Genomic DNA, 20000 nt, shown 5'->3' with positions numbered 1-20000 from the left:
TAGCAAAGGCCTACTGGCGCCCCTCCAGCCTGTCTTGTAGCTCTGCGGTTTTGGTGGCGTTGGGAGTTTGAAAGGCAGCTTGTTATGAAACCGCTTTTCATTTTCAGACTTTTGTTTCCTGCCAAAACCCCCTTCTAGTTTTGCTACTTTTAAAGAAGCCCCGGTGTTGGCCTCCCACGGCACTGCTCAAGACTCTTGACCAAATTGTGTCAAATCCCGTCCGTCTGTGATGAGGTTGTAGTATCAGCTTAACCACCTGCAGGGGCTGGAGGTCGGCTGCAGTGAGTTGAATTGTGTAATTTGTCTATAAATTGTAATTTGCTCTCACTGTGGAGATGTCATTTTTTACGGCTAGGCCCTGAAACATCTTGACAGCCGTGTATAAGATCACACTATTTACAACCTGGTCTGTCTCTGGAAATCGCAGGACTGTCCTCTCCAACTCTCTGGAACGCTCTCTCTCTACCTAATTGGCAATATATCTGCACGTTCTAATGCTCTTTAACTTCATGAGTGATTTTGTCATAGATTTTGCCAATTCATATTCAGCTTAAAAAATGTCACCAACAAATAATGGGCTACATCAAGAAATGCTTGCCATCCATAACATGAAATATTAGTGAAACATATACCAGTCATAGTGTTGTGCACAGTAAGCATGTCAATCCATTTCTCTCCAGGGGGGCAGTGTGGGGAGGGAGTGTAGTTTATTTCTAACACTAGTGAACACTAGTTCAACCATAAAATACTCTGTGACTACTACTGCTGCCACTATTACAACTATTGATTATTACTATTTTGGTCTTGATTTGATGGGTTTATTGTACTAGAGTTGGTGGGATTGATTTGATACTTTATTCAAATGAGAGACGGATGAATGTTGTTTTATTTCTCTCGGCTTGCTGACTTCACGTGTTCCTCATTTCGCGGCCTGTCGAATTTAAGCCAGGTTGAAATACATGTATAATTTCAGTAACATATGTACAATTTCAGTTCTGAACAGTAATTAAAGATGTATAAACAGATGGTCAGAGAGAGAGCGTCTCATAAAATGTTCTTGTTTGTGTCGATGTCACCTCTTAGGAGGTAGTATGTACCTTCAATATGTACGCTCTGTTCTGGGGCCCTGTGAGTTTGTGCAGATAAGTTAGTTTGGTGTCTCTTTGGCTAACTGTATCCTTGCCTTCTACCAGGAAATGTGGGCAGAGAGAGAGAGGGTTTGGTCCAGAGCCAGTCTCCCCCTGCAGCTTGTCTCTTCCCTTTATGAGTGTCCTGGCTCTCTCTCAGAGAAGTTCCCATGGCCCCCACACTGGAGATGCCTACGGGGGGGGGGTGTGACAGCAGTGGGATAATACAATGGGTGAGTACCGGGTCTGGAGTTGTGTGTGGGGCGTGAAGACAACCCTGGTTGGCGTGAAGCACGTAGCCTGTTTTTGTGTATCTGTCCAATTCTCTATTTTCTGACTCAGGGAGGATATCTATGCATATCACTCCTGTTTAATGTTTGTCTGTTTTTTGGTTTTCTTATGGTGAAGAACTCAAAAAACATCTTAGTTTAAAGCTTTGTTTGGACTGGGATATCTCTCCCTCTTCTTGGAAATCCTCATAACTGAATTGAGATTAGAAACACTGTGCTATAATCAGACTTCAGAAAGAAAATAATAATAATAATAATAATAATAATACACATAAACTGCTGTGTGGTTGTGCTCTTTGATCTTGCCGGTGAGAGAGGAAATGCGAAAAGGGGCGGGCTGTGGTGGCTGATCCACAGAGGGGTGGGGCTTAATCAGACCTTGTGTCCTTGCCGGCCTTGTCAGATCTGTCAGCTGTCACAAAACATCCGAAGCAGTAACCTACAACACTCCCCTCCATTAGGACCATTCCTGTAAAATAAATAGACATAAAACGCCAAATAAAATTAGTACAACTGGCAGCAGGAAAAGGTTCAGAGCATCCTACCCAGGGATATGCAGAAGCATCTTCACCTGAGCTGTGTTATAGTGGCTCTTGGCTACCCACAGTGCACCTTGTGAGCTGCCCATCCAGATTGTTGTATCCTGTGTGGCCCTGTAAAGCCACAACCTGGGTCCTTTGAACTCAGGCCCTTCAGTGTGTGATTCTGCAGAGCCTTATTTGTGTTCACTATGGGGATGGCGTTGCATTCGACTCCCAAACCCTGCGAGTCATTTCCTCTAGCGCCTCGGCATGCCAGTGATCCCGGGCGGGATTGTTCTGTCGGCTTTGGTGCGGGCCACAGGGTCACAGGGGTTATGTAAGCCTGGATCTGCTGCTCTATTAATAATCTGGCCCCTCAGAGCTCGGCGCTGGGCTAGACTGGGCTGCCGGAGATCTGGCCCCGTCAGTCATTCGCCCAGCGCAGGGGGAGGGGGGCGTCTGACAATGAGAAACGCTTTGTTGATCCAGAAGCTCAGCAGCTGCCTCTCTCTGGAGTCCGAAGGGGAGTGGATGTGGAGTCCAAAATAGGCAGATGAACAATGGAAGGTATTTGAGGTGAGGGATGTCTCTGAACACAGCGCCCAGAATGCCACTGTGCACGTCCCCCTGTCAGCAATGCGTCAAGTGTGAGTGGCCGAGGTTTTGTTAGACGTTTATTCCCCTTGGTCGCTCTTGCTGTCTCTCTTCTTCTCTCTCTCTATCTCTCAGCTCTGGTCATCTGCGTTCTAGAACAGCCAAGCTTCAGTTTTTTTCCTTCACTTTTTATTTGTATCGTTTGGCATTTTTTATTTTTGAAGGTAAGTCCAAATTGAACAACCTTTTCATTGAAGTGCTCATGTTCATAGCTATACCTGTTGGAAAGGCCTGTGAAAGGTTGATACGTAAGTTGTCAGCTAGATTTGAAGGAAGGGTACCACTGTGAGATCTGTGCGGAGAACAAAGCCGTCTATCAAAGCCTGTATCCTTTTTTCCTGCTCTCTTCTCATGTTGAAATACATCCGCTGGGTTACTAACCATTGCAGTTCTCATGGTATGTAGTTTATAATTGGAATTATCATTTATAATCGGAAAACAGCATAGATTTACCCAAAGTAGCAAGATCACGTCTAGCACAGATTTCGACTGGGTGATCTCGAACGGTTTATATGAACACATCATGACAGACTGTGAGAGTAACCCTGACAGATATATAGCCACTCACATGGAGAGATATTGATATATATGTAGACAGGAAGACACAATAAAAGCAGGCGTCTTGCGTGTCGTCTGTTTTATAGTTTAATAACCATCCTTCCACAGTTGTCTGTAAACCCAGGCGGGTGCCAGTGCAGAGATTTCATGCATTTTATTTATCTTGTTTATAGTTAAACAGAGTGGGTGAATAGATGCACAAATTAACAATAACTAAAGCTAGTAATACATTTCACAATCAAATAAACGGCTGTAGCTCCATGGCAACAGAGGGTCAAACGGAAGGGAATCAATTGGGCTGAAATGAATACATATTTGTGTGTGTGTGCAGGTAATGTTTTACTGTTTCAAAGCAATTTTTTGAAGACGTTTATTGGTACAAACGTGTTTGTGTGTGACCCGACCCAGGGGCTGAGAGACTCTGCTGATTTCACAGATTTTATGACCCTGTTAATCTCTGACTGGGTGACCATCCCTACATTGAGTAAAACTAGAGTTCATAACCTAAGCCATGACTATGTGTTCAGTGAGTGGTAGTCAGAGAGTGTGGGGGTTTTACTGTTGGCTGTGTCTCGTTAAGTGCTTTTCTCTCGGCTGGGATTCTGTGTCTTGAGGGAACACAGTTATTGTTGGTGGGAAAGAGCCCATGTCCAAATAAATCTGCCTGCCTGTTTCACAGTGTGGCCCAGTGAAACTCACTCCTAGTCCTGTATGGAGAGACACATTGGGGCTGTTTCTCAGGTCTGGTTAGGACCCTTTGTCTTCTGGTTTTTATTACAACAAGATCCTTTAGTGCTTAGAGTAGTCAAAACCTTCACTATTGGTTTGAATATTTATTTACACACACATTATATATATATATATTCAACTCTCAGAAACGTGGAGGGGTTTAGAAATTGGCATCAACCCTGATCCCCTCACTGGCTTTCTGAACTCTTATTTCAGTGTATTGTCTCATTGACCAGGTGTCCAGAATACAGGCGCTTCGGCCCACGCAGCTCCAGGAATGTTGATTTATAAGAGTGCTGTACAGCTGGTTTCACGGGCTTCGTTTAGAATTTCTCGGACCACCCTCCCCACCTAAAATAACATGGATTAAACCACAACTTGTGCCCATAGTGTATTTACTCCGTCTCTTTACATCGCTAATTGGAATTCTATTAAGAGCTATTGAAACAGGGAAGTGTTGTTTGTAAAAGAAAGAAGGAAAGGGAAAAAACTTTATCTGCGAGGGTACGACTAAAGCAGGGTCTGCTTGAGACTGTCAATGGTGAAACAATATCTAATTAACATGATGGTGTAATTAAGGGTTCAGGAGTCTTGCGCACTCGAGTTCAGGTGGATCGACACCCAGACAATTGAGCGGCTGTCCGAGACCCAGGGGGTTGTCTCTGCTGGAGAGGATGCTTGTCTGCAAAATATACAGCAGTTGCAATTAGAGAGAGAAACACCAAGTATAGACTAATCCAACCATCACCACGCCTTCAGACACTTCTAAGAGCAAGAGCAAGAAACAATACATGGACAAGGAAGAACTCACATTCAGGGGACTTTCTTTAAAATGACAAGGATAGTTCCATGTGTCCCTTCTTTCACCCACATCTGCTTCAGGTTTGATTGATTGATTGGATTGATTGATTTATTTATCTGTCTGTCTTATTTGTTTTTAGTTTTTGTTGTCACTGATCTCTATTTTATTGTCCTGCTTCTCGGTGGGTATGTCCTGACAGCTTCAAAGGAATTGTGTTGAAAAACCCAGCGCATGTCACCGACAGATTGATAGACAGGCCAACAAAAGAAGTGCTGCAAAAGGATTTATTCCTTCTGTGGTGAAACAGTTGTTCCCTGCTGGCATCGAGCAATGAAGAAACAAATTGTAAGAAATAAGAAAACTGATGAATGGCTCTGGAAGGGTGTGATTTTTCAGAGAATAAGTCTTTTTGTCTGTTGGTCCTTTCAAAACTTGTACTGGTTTTCATGTGCGTGTTTGAATAAATGCCAAGCTGTGCTTTTCACAGGTTTGACAGCTCAATGCCTGTTATATTGTTTCTGTTATCTGTGTAAATGAACAAGGTCACACTGGAGAAGGATCTTGTACCAAAGCGTATCTTTACAAAGGGAAGGGAAGTCAGATTTGTCTGCCCCTCAAAATTAAACCCTGAAATCACAGGATGAGGTGTTTTATGATTGTCAGGAATGTAGTTCCTGGAAGCTCTTCCCTCAGACTGCATTTTTAGATGCCTTTGTCTTGCAGCTTTCAGGAGTTGACCAGAGAAGGCTATTGTCATCTATTTCTGGCAATGACTACAGACCCTCTATCTGAAACCCTACACCACCCCTCCACAGTCTACCTAGTAGCACTCTCCCTGAATACAGAAGAATAGGCTGTAGCTTTCTAATACAAAAACAGCAATAATCAGACTAAGGTTTGCATTGAGACTCAAGGTTTTCTTAAGTTAAACTTACTGGATTATAAATAACACCTGCTTTCTGTTCCTGATCACAGCAATACTGGTAACATTTCAGTACTAACCATTTACCTTATGTGCTGTAGATCTTATTAATTTCAAACCAGTGTGTTTCTAGTGGACACATCGATCCTTTTTTGCATTAGTTGCAGTTTTTGTTGTGTAGATACTCTTTCCAGTGCCTTGATTGTGTATAGACACTGTACATCTGCTCATCTGACTTGACTAGCAATGTCTCAGGCCACAGATAAACTACAGACTGTGACTCAAGCCGAGGCGCTCTGTGTGTGCAGGTCGGAGTGGCGGCCCGCGGGAGATGGGGGACTGGACCTTCCTGCTGAAGGTGCTGGAGCAGGTGCACGAGCACTCCACGGTAGTGGGCAAGGTGTGGCTCACCGTGCTCTTCATCTTCCGCATGCTGGTGCTGGGCGCGGCGGTGGAGAGCGTGTGGGGCGACGAGCAGTCGGGCTTCACCTGCAACACGCAGCAGCCTGGCTGCCAGAACCTCTGCTATGACCGCGTCTTCCCCATCTCCCACGTGCGCTACTGGGTGCTGCAGATCGTCTTCGTGTCCACACCCTCGCTGGTCTACATGGGACACGCGCTGCACCATGTGCGCGCCGAGCAGAAGAGGAGGGAGGCGGAGCGCGCCGGGCTTGGGGCCCTTGAGCCGGGGGAGAACGATTCCTTGATCGCCAGCAAGGACTGTGACCCCCCGCCCCGGGAGGAGCAGGTCTCCCGCTTCCGGCTGCGCGGCTCCCTGCTGCAGACCTACGTGTGCAGCATCCTGCTTAGGACCGTCTTTGAGGTGGGCTTCATCCTGGGCCAGTACTTCATTTACGGCATCTTCCTGACGGGCATGTACAAGTGCAGCCGCTGGCCCTGCCCCAACGTGGTGGACTGCTTCGTGTCCCGGCCCACGGAGAAGAACATCTTCATCGTCTTCATGCTGACGGTGGCCTGCGTCTCCTTGCTGCTGAACCTCATCGAGATGTACCACCTGGGCTGGAGGAAGTTCAAAGAGGGCTTGACCAGCACCTTCAGGTCCCAGGCGGCCAGCGCCCAGGACCAGCCCGCCACACCCAAGCTGGGGTACGTCACCCTGGCTGGCTGGAAAGCGCCAGTGGCACCCAGTTCACCCTCCAGCTGCCAGCCCTCGCCCAAACTCAAGCACTTCACCAACAAGCTGGCCAGCGAGCAGAACTGGGTCAATCTGGCCACGGAGCAGGGCAGAACGGAGAGGAGCACGGCCGGGGCTCACCACACTGGGCACCTGCTGGCCCCCGTGCTGCCGGACCAGGCGGACTCACCCCGGCTGGGCAAAGGCCGGCACTTGAGAAGCAGCCGTGCTGGCAGCCGCGAGAGGGTCCTCGTGTGAGAGGGCAGCGGGCCGGACCCGCCGGTGACGGGCTCAATGGTCAGCGCAGACAGGCTGCTGTACTGGGGATGGACATCACACTCCCATCGCACAGCCAGCTGAGCTGCTTCTCTGTCCCAGCAGCTTGAGCACAAGATGTTACTTTGCATTGACAGATAATCTAAAATATGAGTTTTCTGATTGGTACTTGTATTAGTAGTGATTATTACTGTTTATTATGAAATCTGAAGTGGATCACACTATAATTCAGTGGCAGTCCTGTTGCCATCCTAGAATCTACTGCAGTGCTTTTACACCTGAACACTATTTTTAGGTGTGAAATACAGGATAAATCTGGTAAACATGATTAGCAGGTTTTCTCAGTTTGTTTCATTTTGATCACATTCCCCTGACAGTCTTCACCAGCGCTAGACCAGTGGTTCCCAGTCCTGGTCCTGGAGAAGCCCCTACCCTGCTGGTTTTTGTTCCAACCGAGCTCTCAATTACTTAATTGAACTAATAATTTCCTAAATCAAAGCCTTTTAAAAAAAATCCTATGCTTAACTTAAAACCCCTACTGAAATGTATAAATAACTTATTCAAGAACCAACTCTTTTATTACACAAGTCAAATCTAAGCAGATTGTTACTTCAATTAAGGTCCAATTAAGTAATTGAGAGCTCAGTTGGAACACAAACCATCAGGGTAGGGGGTCCCCAGGACCAGGGTTGGGAACATTGGGGGTGCGGGGGGGGCCAGTGCTCCCGTGACAGCAAGCTTGGCCCCCCCTGTGGCCCCTCCCCGTGGCCCCCCTAACTAGCACCACGGACAAAACAGTGTTTTAGAGTTTGTCTACAGGCTGATACAGTGTATATGATCAAAGCAATAAAAAGTAATCTGTTGTAAAATACAAATAAAAGAAAACTCTATAATTAAATAATTACCTTGACTTTATTTCTGCAACCGGTTTTATTTTTTCAGAACTTCAGTGCAAAGACTTTCTACGTTTTTTTACAAGTACATTACAAAAGGTTTTATTTCAAACACAAACTGCATTTTAGACACGCTATCCCTCACTGACAGCCCCGTTTCCCTTTCACAAGAAAACAATGGGCTGAGACCAAATCACCACCCTGACTGACCCACCAATCGCAAAGTACACATCTTTACCTGAACGTGGTTTAATTTATAGTAAGAAGTCACTTCATACCAGTTACACATCCAAGCCTGATTGGAAGGTGGGTCAAAGTGTGGTTTTGGTGCCCCCCTCAGATGTGTCCAGACCTGGCAGTGTTTATTGCTGGCTACTGTGATTGGCAGCGAGTGCAGGAGTGCTGACACCTGGCTACAGAATGCTGCTTTTCTATGGAACACTATCTGAAGATACTGAATACATTTGTATTCCTTTATGAATATAATCTTTTTAAAATAATATGTATTCAATGTGTGAGCGGCCTCCTGGAAACACCAACCCCCACCATCATCATTATTTAAAAAATATATAAATATATATCATGCACTGCTGGATGAAGGTCTCGGCAAGATGTTTACACTTGTTTAAATCTTTTTATATACATATATATTCTATTTTATACAACAGGAATGTGCTTTGGTGTTCAAAATACATTTTCTGTTCCCTGAGACATAGTGACATACTAGCAGTATGTTCCTAGCAAATGAAAGGCTTTTACCAACCAGTGTGATGTTTGCATTTCAACCAGTTTGGTCAACAGTATAATTAATCTTAAAACTGTTGGTGGTATTTTATATAAAATAATAATAATAATAATAATAATAATAATAATAATAATAATAATAATAATAATAATAATAATACAAGAAACAAAAAGCGTGTTGTTTCTTGGTTTGTTTGTAGCTCCACGCATCATCAAACAAGTGTTCCCCAGATGAGATCTCATTTTCGTTAAATGCTGTGAAAGGGGAAGAAAGTTACAGTTATTGTTCACATCACAGGAGCGTTCCCTGTGCTGCTGTGCAACTATAACTGAACACTTTATAGATCTGAATTTGCTTTTCTATTTTGTATCCACTTTGAAACCTGTAGCAGTGTTTGTCTGCACCAAAATAAATACAGGAAGGAGACGTGTGTGAGAGTTTATCTTCCTAGCCTGCAGCAATGCTTGTACTAAGGAAAATGCGAAACAAATATATGTATCTACTTCCATTTTGCTCTTTTTGGAGAGGATATGCAACACAACAGTGGTCCAAAATATCCATATTTCACTGCACAACACATTAGCCAGAAAATGCAATATGTAAATATAGGTCTAAGTGAAGTGAACTGAGCTCAGATAAAGAACACTATAAAGGGGTAGTCAGGCAAAAGCAGCAAGGTGCTAATAGACCATCAGTGCTGAGTGCCGAGGGGTCAAAGGTCAATAGCAGACAGGTAGTAACAATGAATGCAGTTTATCTGATGGAAAACCAAAACCTGGAAAATTAATATGTGTGTGTCTTGATCACAGTGTTTTAAATTGTGGAAAGTGTCCGCACGGGGCACACGTATGAAGTGAAGAACCTGTTGCATTATCTGCACAGAGACACTGTGTATGTCCTTCAACAACCTTCTACTGCAATCCCCCCCCCCTGTCCAATTGAAGTGTCACATGGAGTCTGTGTAGAGTGCTTTGGTAACACTCGTCCTGTAGTTTTGTTTGTATTGAAAAATAAGAGAATCCAGGTGGATCTAGTTCTTTTTCCAGGGTGCTGGCTAAACCAGAAATAACAGCAGATACTCACCTTGGTCTCAGCGTCCCTGCAGATCCATTGAGGCTTCATCAGTTGTATCCGTGGTCTGCAATCACATTTTTATTGTGCATTACTGTCCTGCCTTAAACTTTTTAATTCAAATGGTGTTCAAACATCAATAATTCTTTATAAAAGGTTGTCAATATTCCTAAGGTTAACTTGCACTACATGCTCTTTAGTCAGTATTAGTGTGTGTGTGTGTGATGCATTCAGAACTTCAGTCTGTATTATACCAATTATAGTTGAAGATAGTTTGTAGACATCTACTTCTAGTGCATTTATTTAAATGTTTTTTGGTGTGTGTTTTGTTTTGTACCCTACAATTTCTGACAGCCATCAGTGTAACTACACAGCAGAACTATTTAAAAGACTGAACTGGCAATAAATAATAACGAAACAAAAATTCAACCGAGTCAGTGATGGAATAACTATAACACCACCTCAAGCTTTACAGATCTGCGTCGACATATCCAAATAAAGCACCCGGCGATCCAGAGAGCGATTAAGACTGTAAAGACAAATAAATACAATAAAAATAGAGTGAAAGATTTCAGTGCATTTGAGTGTAAATATATCTTACGAACCTTAAAAACAGACCTCTAACCCCCGCCCTTGGACTAATATATTAACGGTAACGGCTCATCCACTGTGCCCAGATTGGCCACCCAGATGTGTCCAATGGAAGTGACAGCTTGTGCTCAGCAGGCCGGAGGGGGCCCTCACCTATCGCCCCGGTCCGCAGAACAGATCAGTTGGCGCCGAATACAGAGTGCCCGGGGAGACGTTTCAGAATCAAATGTGGCACAGCGGGACCCGCTCCTGTCATTTTCCTGCCCACTTTCAAGCCAAAAGATGCAGCGAAGATAACTACTGTATTTTCGAGTGAAGTGACAGCTGTGTTGATTTCAAACCGACGCTACTAATCAGCTGGGTTGTTAGGGAGATTATTTCACATCAATTGGAGTTTCCAAAATGAGGTCTTTCATCGAAAATATGTATCTCGCCAAAGCCTTTATACCAGTGACTTCAATGAAAGACAATGGCATCAACATTTCTACATCCAGATCTTGTGTAATGCACAAATTGGATCTTTACAAGTTATTTATGACTTTAGGATAAATGTTTATTTAAAGATTAAAATATGTTTATTAAATCTTTACTATGTACATACATAGGAATTTGTGTATATATGAGAGAGGCCAGTTATCTCACAGCTGGTCTGTCAGCACTGTACCTATCAGCCACAGCTCAGCTCAGCGTGCCACGCTGCCGTGCACTGCTGTGCTCATGTCTGCTCTGTGTCGGGCTTGGCATTGTCACATAATTGGCTCTGTCAGGTGTGCTGTGAGAGAGAACGAGGTTGCGTTCCCCAGTATCTCTGCATCCCGGCAGGAAGGCCCTCCCCTGAGCACCATGTCCGATTCTCATCCAGCAGGGTGGTTTTCTACAGTGACCCCACGTTCCTAATGACTGTGATTGACATTGCAGTACTGCAGTAAATAAACACAAATAAAGACATGCATCATAAATGGCTCACTCACCAACAATTATCCAGTATGTATGTGATATCTGACTCTCATCCTGATTTCCTGGGTCAAAAGCTGCATTAAAAGAGATACATTTCAGCAGTTAAGGACCAATGCTTATCTGAGTGTGTTACTATGATTGTTCCCTGCCCATCAGCACTGGAAACAAATCTCCCTAGCTGACACTGAGTGCTAGTCCCCCTCTGATGTTTCCCATGAGATGTATGGATCCCTTATGGACGAGTCTATTTGCGTAAGCTTTGCATACAACTACCGCTGTCACTAAACAGAAAAACACCTCACGCTGTGTGTGATGAATCTGTTGTGAATATTATTTTTCTGAATCGACGTTACTGATAACAGATTCAATGGCACATCCTTTATGTGGATTCAGACAGCCCCACATTCTTCAAGTGTGTCATATTTCTTTTGATGGCAAATATGCTTAAAATCCAACGCACCATCGGACCAATTAATTTAGCTAAATATGTATGAGCTACAGATCAATAAACAGACTTGCACAGTAATGAATCACTAGATTGACAAAAAAGCCCCAAACAGCCTCTTAATGCTTTGTATTCCACTGCAGTGCCACCATATTAATACTGTTTATCTTTGAATGCTTTTGGGTAAGTGTGTGTGGGAGAAATACTTTTTATTTTGGCGCGGGGTGCTGAGTGCCTGATTATCTGATGGAAAACCAGTGCCTGAGCCTCAGACTCTTCAAGCCCACCTATGAGTTTGAGGGAATGAAGTCCCAATTTGTTCCAGCAAAATAAACAGATGATCATGAGACATTCCTGAGCTAAATCTCAGCAATCTCCGTCACAGGATCTCTCAGAGCCCACAGCTTACCCGCTTACAGGAGAAAGACCTAAAGCTACCCTCGGGCTTATAGCTTCCATATGGTTCTGCACCGGGGAGAGCGATGGCACATCCAAATATTTACTGATGATTGATTCTCTTAGCTTTTTTTTTTTTTTTTTGCTGTGTGCACTAATGTCACCCTTCCCTCCCTGCCGTCTACCTTGTCTCAGTGCGGGACATAGAAAGATTGCAGAACTGTTGGCAGTATCTTACCTATGAAGTAAATTCTGTGCTCCTGCAACAAGGGAGACAGGGGTTAATAAAACAGTGTGGAGAGAGGCACACGTATTGTTAGGAGCAGCGTACATCACTTACGGCAGGAAAAGTGGTGGGAGGGCAGGACCCAGGTCTTCACCACAATACTGCACAGCACAGAAGTCACATTAGAGCAATAATAAGGGCACCAGGGCTATCAGATCTTACTAGGGTCTCATTAGGGTCTCCCAGATACAAGAGAGCAGGTCAGTAGGCTAGCCACCGCCCTGGGGCTGTAGGGCAATGCCACGGCAGAACTAGACTGAGTGTGAGCACATTAGGGCAGGGCTGAGGTCAGAAGAACCATCAAAGCACCTAAGAGCTGTGAAATGACTGACCCGAGGGCCCTATACTATAGCACAAAGCAAACTACCCAGGGCAATAAAGCACAATAAGTGGGCTGGACTGAGGCACTAACAGGGTGTGGGTGAGGACATAGGAACCTATCGGGAGAGACACGACAATGCCACTTGAGCAGTCTGTAGAGTCCGCTTGCTAATGAATTGTGTTCATACACACACTGTCTAAACCAGAACACAGATCGGTATTACCAGCCTTCATCTGAAGAGGCCTGTGTATTGATCAGGATAGACAGGACAGATATTAAGCTCATGAAAACACAATCCAGGTCAACTGCAAAGTCGACCTCATGATAGAACTCACCTTTCCATTAAAAATGGTGTAATTGACATTCTGACAGTTGCGAAGAATGATATAGCCAGGGCCGATATCCTTTACAGTGTCATTACTGAACTGTTTTACTATAGGATTGTAATAATAATAAGCAATTGAGATATCCTGGGAAAGCAAAGGAAATCAGAGTGAATTCCTACAGTACATTTCTACAAATAACACTGTGACAAAGATTCAAAACTGCTTGAAGTGAATTTCAATGCAGAAAGAAGTTCACAAACAATACTGCTTAATAACTATAAACTTTATATACACCGATCAGCCATAACATTATGACCACTGACAGGTGAAGTGAATAACAGTGATAATCTCGTTATCATGGCACCTGTCAGTGGGTGGGATATATTAGGCAGCAAGTGAACGTTTTGTCCTCAAAGTTGATGTGTTAGAAGCAGGAAAAATGGGCAAGCGTAAGGATCTGAGCGACTTTGACAAGGGCCAAATTGTGATGGCTAGACGACTGGGTCAGAGCATCTCCAAACCTGCAGCTCTTGTGGGGTGTTCCCGGTCTGCAGTGGTCAGTACCTATCAAAAGTGGTCCAAGGAAGGAAAAGCGGTGAACCAGCGACAGGGTCATGGGCGGCCAAGGCTCATTGATGCACGTGGGGAGCGAAGGCTGGCCCGTGTGGTCAGATCCAACAGATGAGCTACTGTAGCTCAGATTACTAAAAAATTGAATACTGGTTCTGATAGAAAGGTGTCAGAACACACAATGGGCAACTGAGCATCAGAACTGGACCACGGAGCAATTGAAGAAGGTGGCCTGGTCTGATGAATCATGAGTTCAACGTGTTTACTTGCCCTCCAAATTCCCCAGATCTCAATCCAATCGAGCATCTGTGGGATGTGCTGGACAAACAAGTCCGATCCATAGAGGCCCCACCTCGCAACTTACAGGACTTAAAGGATCTGCAGCTAACGTCTTGGTGCCAGATACCACAGCACACCTTCAGAGGTCTAGTGGAGTCCATGCCTCGACGGGTCAGGGCTGTTTTGGTGGCGAAAGGGGGACCTACACAATATTAGGCAGGTGGTCATAATGTTATGGCTGATCGGTGTATGTTGGTCCAATGATGGGAGGAAGTCTGTCCTTCAAATCTGTGGTCAAACCTTCATTGAAATGTATTTCCAATTTTCCATTTTTATTTGTGCTTATGCTTTGAATACATATCTAACTACTTTTGCCAATATAACATTCAAGAAAAATAAATGGTGATTCAAACATCATAATATGAGGGCAGTGGTCTAGATTAGCCATCATTAGGCTAGCACATGACTGATACCAATCAAACTATCAATCAGTCGAATTATGAATGGGTATTCTGGGCATTGATGTGCAATCAGTTATACCATAATCTGGATTTTGGACACAGAAATGTAAGACAGGCAAGTGATTTAGAAACTTACCCCCTCATACCAGTTCTCTTCAGTAATACTTGCTTCAGTTAACTTCACATATCCCTTCACGGAATATTTAAAGTTTTCATTTTCTTTCACATCTGTGCAATTTACTTTAACGGTTGAGATTTCCACAGTGCTACAACCTGATAAGTAAGAAGACAGATCAAGTTTCAAAGTTTTTCCAGTGAATCCCAGTGTTCAGACTGGAAGATACTAATGTAAATACAAAGCCTCTCGGTTAGGAGATGAACATTATGGGGGGTTTAACAAGGTGTCGACAAACATCGAGTCCTAGGCTTGAGCTATGACAGCTGTGTAGGGTGACAGTTGTGTGAGGAAGAGTGTCGAGCGGCTAGGGGAGCCTGTGCTTCTGTGAAGGAGAAAGCTGAAAATTGCCCACCGGAAGTCTGATTCCTGTGCATGAGCATCAAATGGCATCATTGCCCAACACAGGAAGTGTTATGTCATATGTTATAACAGTGCCATCGGAAATGTGTCGAACACAAAGGCTAAATCACGTCTGCTGGGGGAATTAGGAATTTGTCTGACATATCATGATGTCGCTTTATTTAAGATTCTGATGAGGAATTTAATCACGGTAACCTGAAGGATAGACCCGTGTCCCCCTTACACAATCCTCCAGCCTGAGATTGTGTCACATCGACATACGAGATTCAGCCATACGATAACATGACCAGATTTCTAAACGATTATTTGTAATAACAGTAATCATAAGAACAAATGGGAAATCAAACCCTCAACAGACGATTGTGGGTTCGTGAATTTGCCGTTAAGATCTGTAATTATACCCCAGACACCATTTTGGAAGTGTACATACAACTTATGGGCACAACCTAATGATTAAACCCATTCTTTCCTGGAAATCAGTGGAAATCCCCCAGGCCTGAATGGTTGATAAGAAAACGCTATATCTGAAGCTATATAGGAACCTTTTGCTTGCCAAAATCACAGAAAAGCACTTGAAGGAAGAGAAAGTTTAAAGTTTAATAGAAACATCTTTCCCACAGTCTGTGGGCATGTGTGAGCATGTTTGTTTTGTAATGCCGGTCTCCCCACTGTCTTTATTAAAGATGTGTGTTGAAGTTCAAACAAAGCCTGAAGAGAAAGTGAAAGTAGTTTAAGGTTGTAAAAGGCAGTAATAGTAAAGCTTAAGTGTCTTACCGTACAGATCCATTAACATCATTATAAATAAATAACATTTTATACAGCTAGCAATAAGCTTTGCAGCCTCCATTTTATTTGCTCACTTCCTACTCTTAGGCACACACAGCACCACACAGCGTCACAGAGCTCTCAACCAATCCGGGTGTGGGATTTAAATAATCTGCATCTGACTGTGGTTACAAGGGTTCAATCTGAGGGGAGTCTTCAGACCAAGAACCTTTAGGTAACGTAGCCCTTGTGACCGGCTGAAAACAACAATACTAGAGTGAACATCACACTCTATATCCTGCAGATGTTTTCATCACACATCACAAGGCACCCAAGTCACGATCCCAAACACAATGTGTTACAAATATCTATCCATAAAGGTACAATTATCTTTTTGCTTCAATATGAATACATTACAGATATCATCCCAGAGCCCAGAGAGCCCAGCTTGCTTGCCAAAATATCTTCTGTGAATGACAATGATTCTGTGCAGGTGGAAAACCACAAAACATCCAGAAGTACCAGTTGTAAAGGGGGCACCAGGGGCAGGGGTCCCTTACAGATAAAAACCCTTCCTGCCCAGAGTAAAGGCCATCTCTCCCAACTGCCAGCGATAGCAAGGAGGTCCAGTTCAACTGCATTAACAAGTGAAGAATGGAATTATATGAACTGCGTCTTTACGGTAAGCATATGAGAGATGGCCTATTGAATATTTATTGTTCGACAGAAATGGTGGGACAACATTAATAAATAATCTGCACCTGTAATTGCACCTGTGAGTACTGATTGAAACTGTTAACCCCACTGCTTAAAAACAAACATAGTGAATGGATTGATTAATTATTAATTGACAGGATATATATATATATATATATATATATATATATATATATACAGTGAGGGAAAAAAGTATTTGATCCCCTGCTGATTTTGTACGTTTGCCCACTGACAAAGAAATGATCAGTCTATAATTTGAATGGTAGGTGTATTTTAACAGTAAGAGACAGAATAACTACAAAAAAAAAACGCATTTCAAAAAAGTTATACATTGATTTGCATGTTAATGAGGGAAATAAGTATTTGATCCCCTATCAATCAGCAACATTTCTGGCTCCCAGGTGTCTTTTATACAGGTAACAAGCTGAGATTAGGAACACTCTCTTAAAGGGAGTGCTCCTAATCTCAGCTCGTTACCTGTATAAAAGACACCTGTCCATAGAAGCAATCAATCAATCAGATTCCAAACTCTCCACCATGGCCAAGACCAAAGAGCTGTCCAAGGATGTCAGGGACAAGATTGTAGACCTACACAAGGCTGGAATGGGTTACAAGACCATCGCCAAGCAGCTTGGTGAGAAGGTGACAACAGCTGGTGCGATTATTCGCAAATGGAAGAAACACAAAATAACTGTCAGTCTCCCTCGGTCTGGGGCTCCATGCAAGATCTCACCTCGTGGAGTTTCAATGATCATGAGAACGGTGAGGAATCAGCCCAGAACTACACGGGAGGATCTTGTTAACGATCTCAAGGCAGCTGGGACCATAGTCACCAAGAAAACAATTGGTAACACAATACGCCGCGAAGGACTGAAATCCTGCAGCGCCCGCAAGGTCCCCCTGCTCAAGAAAGCACATGTACAGGCCCGTCTGAAGTTTGCCAATGAACATCTGAATGATTCAGAGGAGAACTGGGTGAAAGTGTTGTGGTCAGATGAGACCAAAATCGAGCTCTTTGGCATCAACTCAACTCGCCGTGTTTGGAGGAGGAGGAATGACCCCAAGAACACCATCCCCACCATCAAACATGGAGGTGGAAACATTATGCTTTGGGGTGTTTTTCTGCTAAGGGGACAGGACAACTGCACCGCATCAAAGGGATGATGGACGGGGCCATGTACCATCAAATCTTGAGTGAGAACCTCCTTCCCTCAGCCAGGGCATTGAAAATGGGTCGTGGATGGTATTCCAGCATGACAATGACCCAAAACACACAGCCAAGGCAACAAAGGAGTGGCTCAAGAAGAAGCACATTAAGGTCCTGGAGTGGCCTAGCCAGTCTCCAGACCTTAATCCCAGAGAAAATCTGTGGAGGGAGCTGAAGGTTCGAGTTGCCAAACGTCAGCCTCGAAACCTTAATGACTTGGAGAGGATCTGCAAAGAGGAGTGGGACAAAATCCCTCCTGAGATGTGTGCAAACCTGGTGGCCAACTACAAGAAACGTCTGACCTCTGTGATTGCCAACAAGGGTTTTGCCACCAAGTACTAAGTCGAAGGGGTCAAATACTTATTTCCCTCATTAACATGCAAATCAATTTATAACTTTTTTGAAATGCGTTTTTCTGGATTTTTTTGTTGTTATTCTGTATCTCACTGTTAAAATACACCTACCATTAAAATTATAGACTGATCATTTCTTTGTCAGTGGGCAAACTTACAAAATCAGCAGGGGATCAAATACTTTTTTCCCTCACTGTATATAGGGGGAGAGAGAGAGCGCAAGAACGAGATGCATACGTGGAAGAATACACCGATTCATACACAATTATAAATAAATACACATACTTATTTGTTCTTTTAATATCTACTTAACACATATATCTTTTCTACAAAGTTATATTTTTATTTCAGCCTCCTGCTTTTTGGAAATTAAAAATCACTAGGCTAATTCTATCAGGTTTTGTCATGAATTGTCCTTATTGATTCAGAGGCCAGCTTGATCAAACATGACCATTTGAAATGAGCAATAACAAATGTGGTAAAAACAACCCCCCCCCCCCGCAAAAAGAAAAAAAACAACAACTACGGGGCAATTTCAGTGTATAATGGGGTGACATCTGCATATTGCCAATTAATATTAATTTGCTTCGCCTCATCATGCAATATAAAAATAAAAATCACTTTGCAAATCACAAGCTGCTGAATAAAACAACAGTTTAAACTTGAGCAGAATTATGCATGAACTGAGCGTGCTATTTATACACAGCCAATGCTGGGAGCGCGGCAGTGCTTGTCACCAGCAGACAAGGGGCTGCAACCTTGTGCTAAATATCCAGAAAATTGAGAGGATGCCATTGTCTCGCTCGCGCACGACACACGTTCTCCAAGAGGAAAGCTGCGGCACAGATTTCATTTTTCACCCTCAGGAAGGATCTGGGAGCAGCTTTTCTTTCATGTGCACAGTCCTGATCTAATGTGGCTGTCGCCGCGTGCACGCCACCACGGCGGGAGGATAGTTTTGTCAGGAGAGCTGCACTGAGCCCGGAGACAGGGACGTGAGCCGAATGCCACGGCCACGCTTGCTGCAGTGACGGGTGCAATCTCCCTGCGCTCACCTGTCATGGCAGGATGACGGCATGTGTCCTCCAGCACAGCGGAGATCATGAGCAACTGAAGCAATGAATCAGCGAGACAGGAGCATCCGTGGATAGCTGCGGTACTCTCCGCCTCCTGGGACCAACGTTGGGAGGCTGGTGGCGGTCTGATGTGTGATTGAGGGATTCTACTGTATTCAATTGCCCACTTTCCAGTGAAGGATGCATGAGAGGCCTTTCAGCTAGTGCAGTCTCCAGCAGCAGAGGGCAGCGTTGCAGCAGTAACCCGCTCTGTGTGGGGAGGCCAGACCGGCCTCTCAACAAAGGTGGGACGCATCTCTCAGACCTACCTACATTTGTGTTTAGCAGTGGGCTGATTTTTGCATGGCTATGAAGACCTCATTTGACAAGGAATTCAAACAGAGGGAACACGGTCCCATCTGAAAGACAACAATTGCTGGCATGGAGCCCCCCAAGTGAAAATGAACTCCCGAGAGAGGGGAGAAATTCTCATTATGAAGAGGAATTGTGACTGATACATAATAATAAAAAGGCAGACTATCATAATTATTAGAGTAATGCCGTCTAATTGTTTGGGAAGATAAGAGAAAGGAAAAATAACATATACCGTTGCTCAAAAATTTTTGTGTTTTTAATATTGACACCAACCCTATTGTTCTTCTAAATCTATGTGAAAAACAAGACAGAGATTTTCAGTCAAATAAAAGTGCTGCAAAAGTGACTGTTGGTTTTAGGGCATTGAAGCTACAGCCGAGCCCAACCAGGCGGTTTGACCACTCCCCATCACCCACACCCACAAGATGTGAAAGAAAAGTAGCAGGTCATTTCACTTAGCGCTCCTTCAGGAAGCAGCTGGATGAAATTCTGGGATCTGTTCGGCACCTGGAACCATATCAGCAAGATGTAACCCTTCTCATCATTAGCTTTTTTTTTAAATACAACAGCCAATTCAATCAAGTACAAAGTCAGAAGTTATTGCCAGAAGATCCCAACACTGCAGCAAAATATA

At 43.9% G+C, this 20000-nt stretch overlaps 1 protein-coding gene and 1 long non-coding RNA gene across 2 annotated transcripts; one reads left to right on the top strand and one right to left on the bottom strand.

Moving 5' to 3' along the window:
- Positions 1-2605: 2605 nt before the first annotated feature.
- On the top strand, positions 2606-7075 carry LOC136752615 (gap junction alpha-3 protein-like). Its single transcript, XM_066708098.1, has 2 exons — positions 2606-2756; positions 5912-7075. The coding sequence occupies exon 2, from the start codon at positions 5935-5937 to the stop codon at positions 6994-6996; it is 1062 nt and encodes a 353-aa protein (XP_066564195.1). The 5' UTR covers positions 2606-2756; positions 5912-5934; the 3' UTR covers positions 6997-7075.
- Positions 7076-7907: 832 nt separating this feature from the next.
- On the bottom strand, positions 7908-15762 carry LOC136752616 (uncharacterized). Its single transcript, XR_010817323.1, has 8 exons — positions 15669-15762; positions 14493-14629; positions 13056-13190; positions 12351-12372; positions 11286-11345; positions 10185-10252; positions 9736-9790; positions 7908-8906 (listed from the first exon to the last, which is right to left on the bottom strand). It is a non-coding gene; the product is annotated as an uncharacterized LOC136752616 (long non-coding RNA).
- Between the last annotated feature and the right edge of the window lie 4238 nt (positions 15763-20000).

Source organism: Amia ocellicauda, chromosome 7 (assembly GCF_036373705.1).
Source record: "Amia ocellicauda isolate fAmiCal2 chromosome 7, fAmiCal2.hap1, whole genome shotgun sequence".
In the NCBI taxonomy this organism is placed as follows: Eukaryota; Metazoa; Chordata; class Actinopteri; order Amiiformes; family Amiidae; genus Amia; species Amia ocellicauda.
This window is presented reverse-complemented; position numbering and strand designations above follow the sequence as displayed.

What these genes read in the sequence shown, in the direction of transcription:
- LOC136752615 (XM_066708098.1), top strand. Translation starts at nt 5,935, where the DNA reads ATGGGGGACTGGACCTTCCTGCTGAAGGTGCTGGAGCAGGTGCACGAG.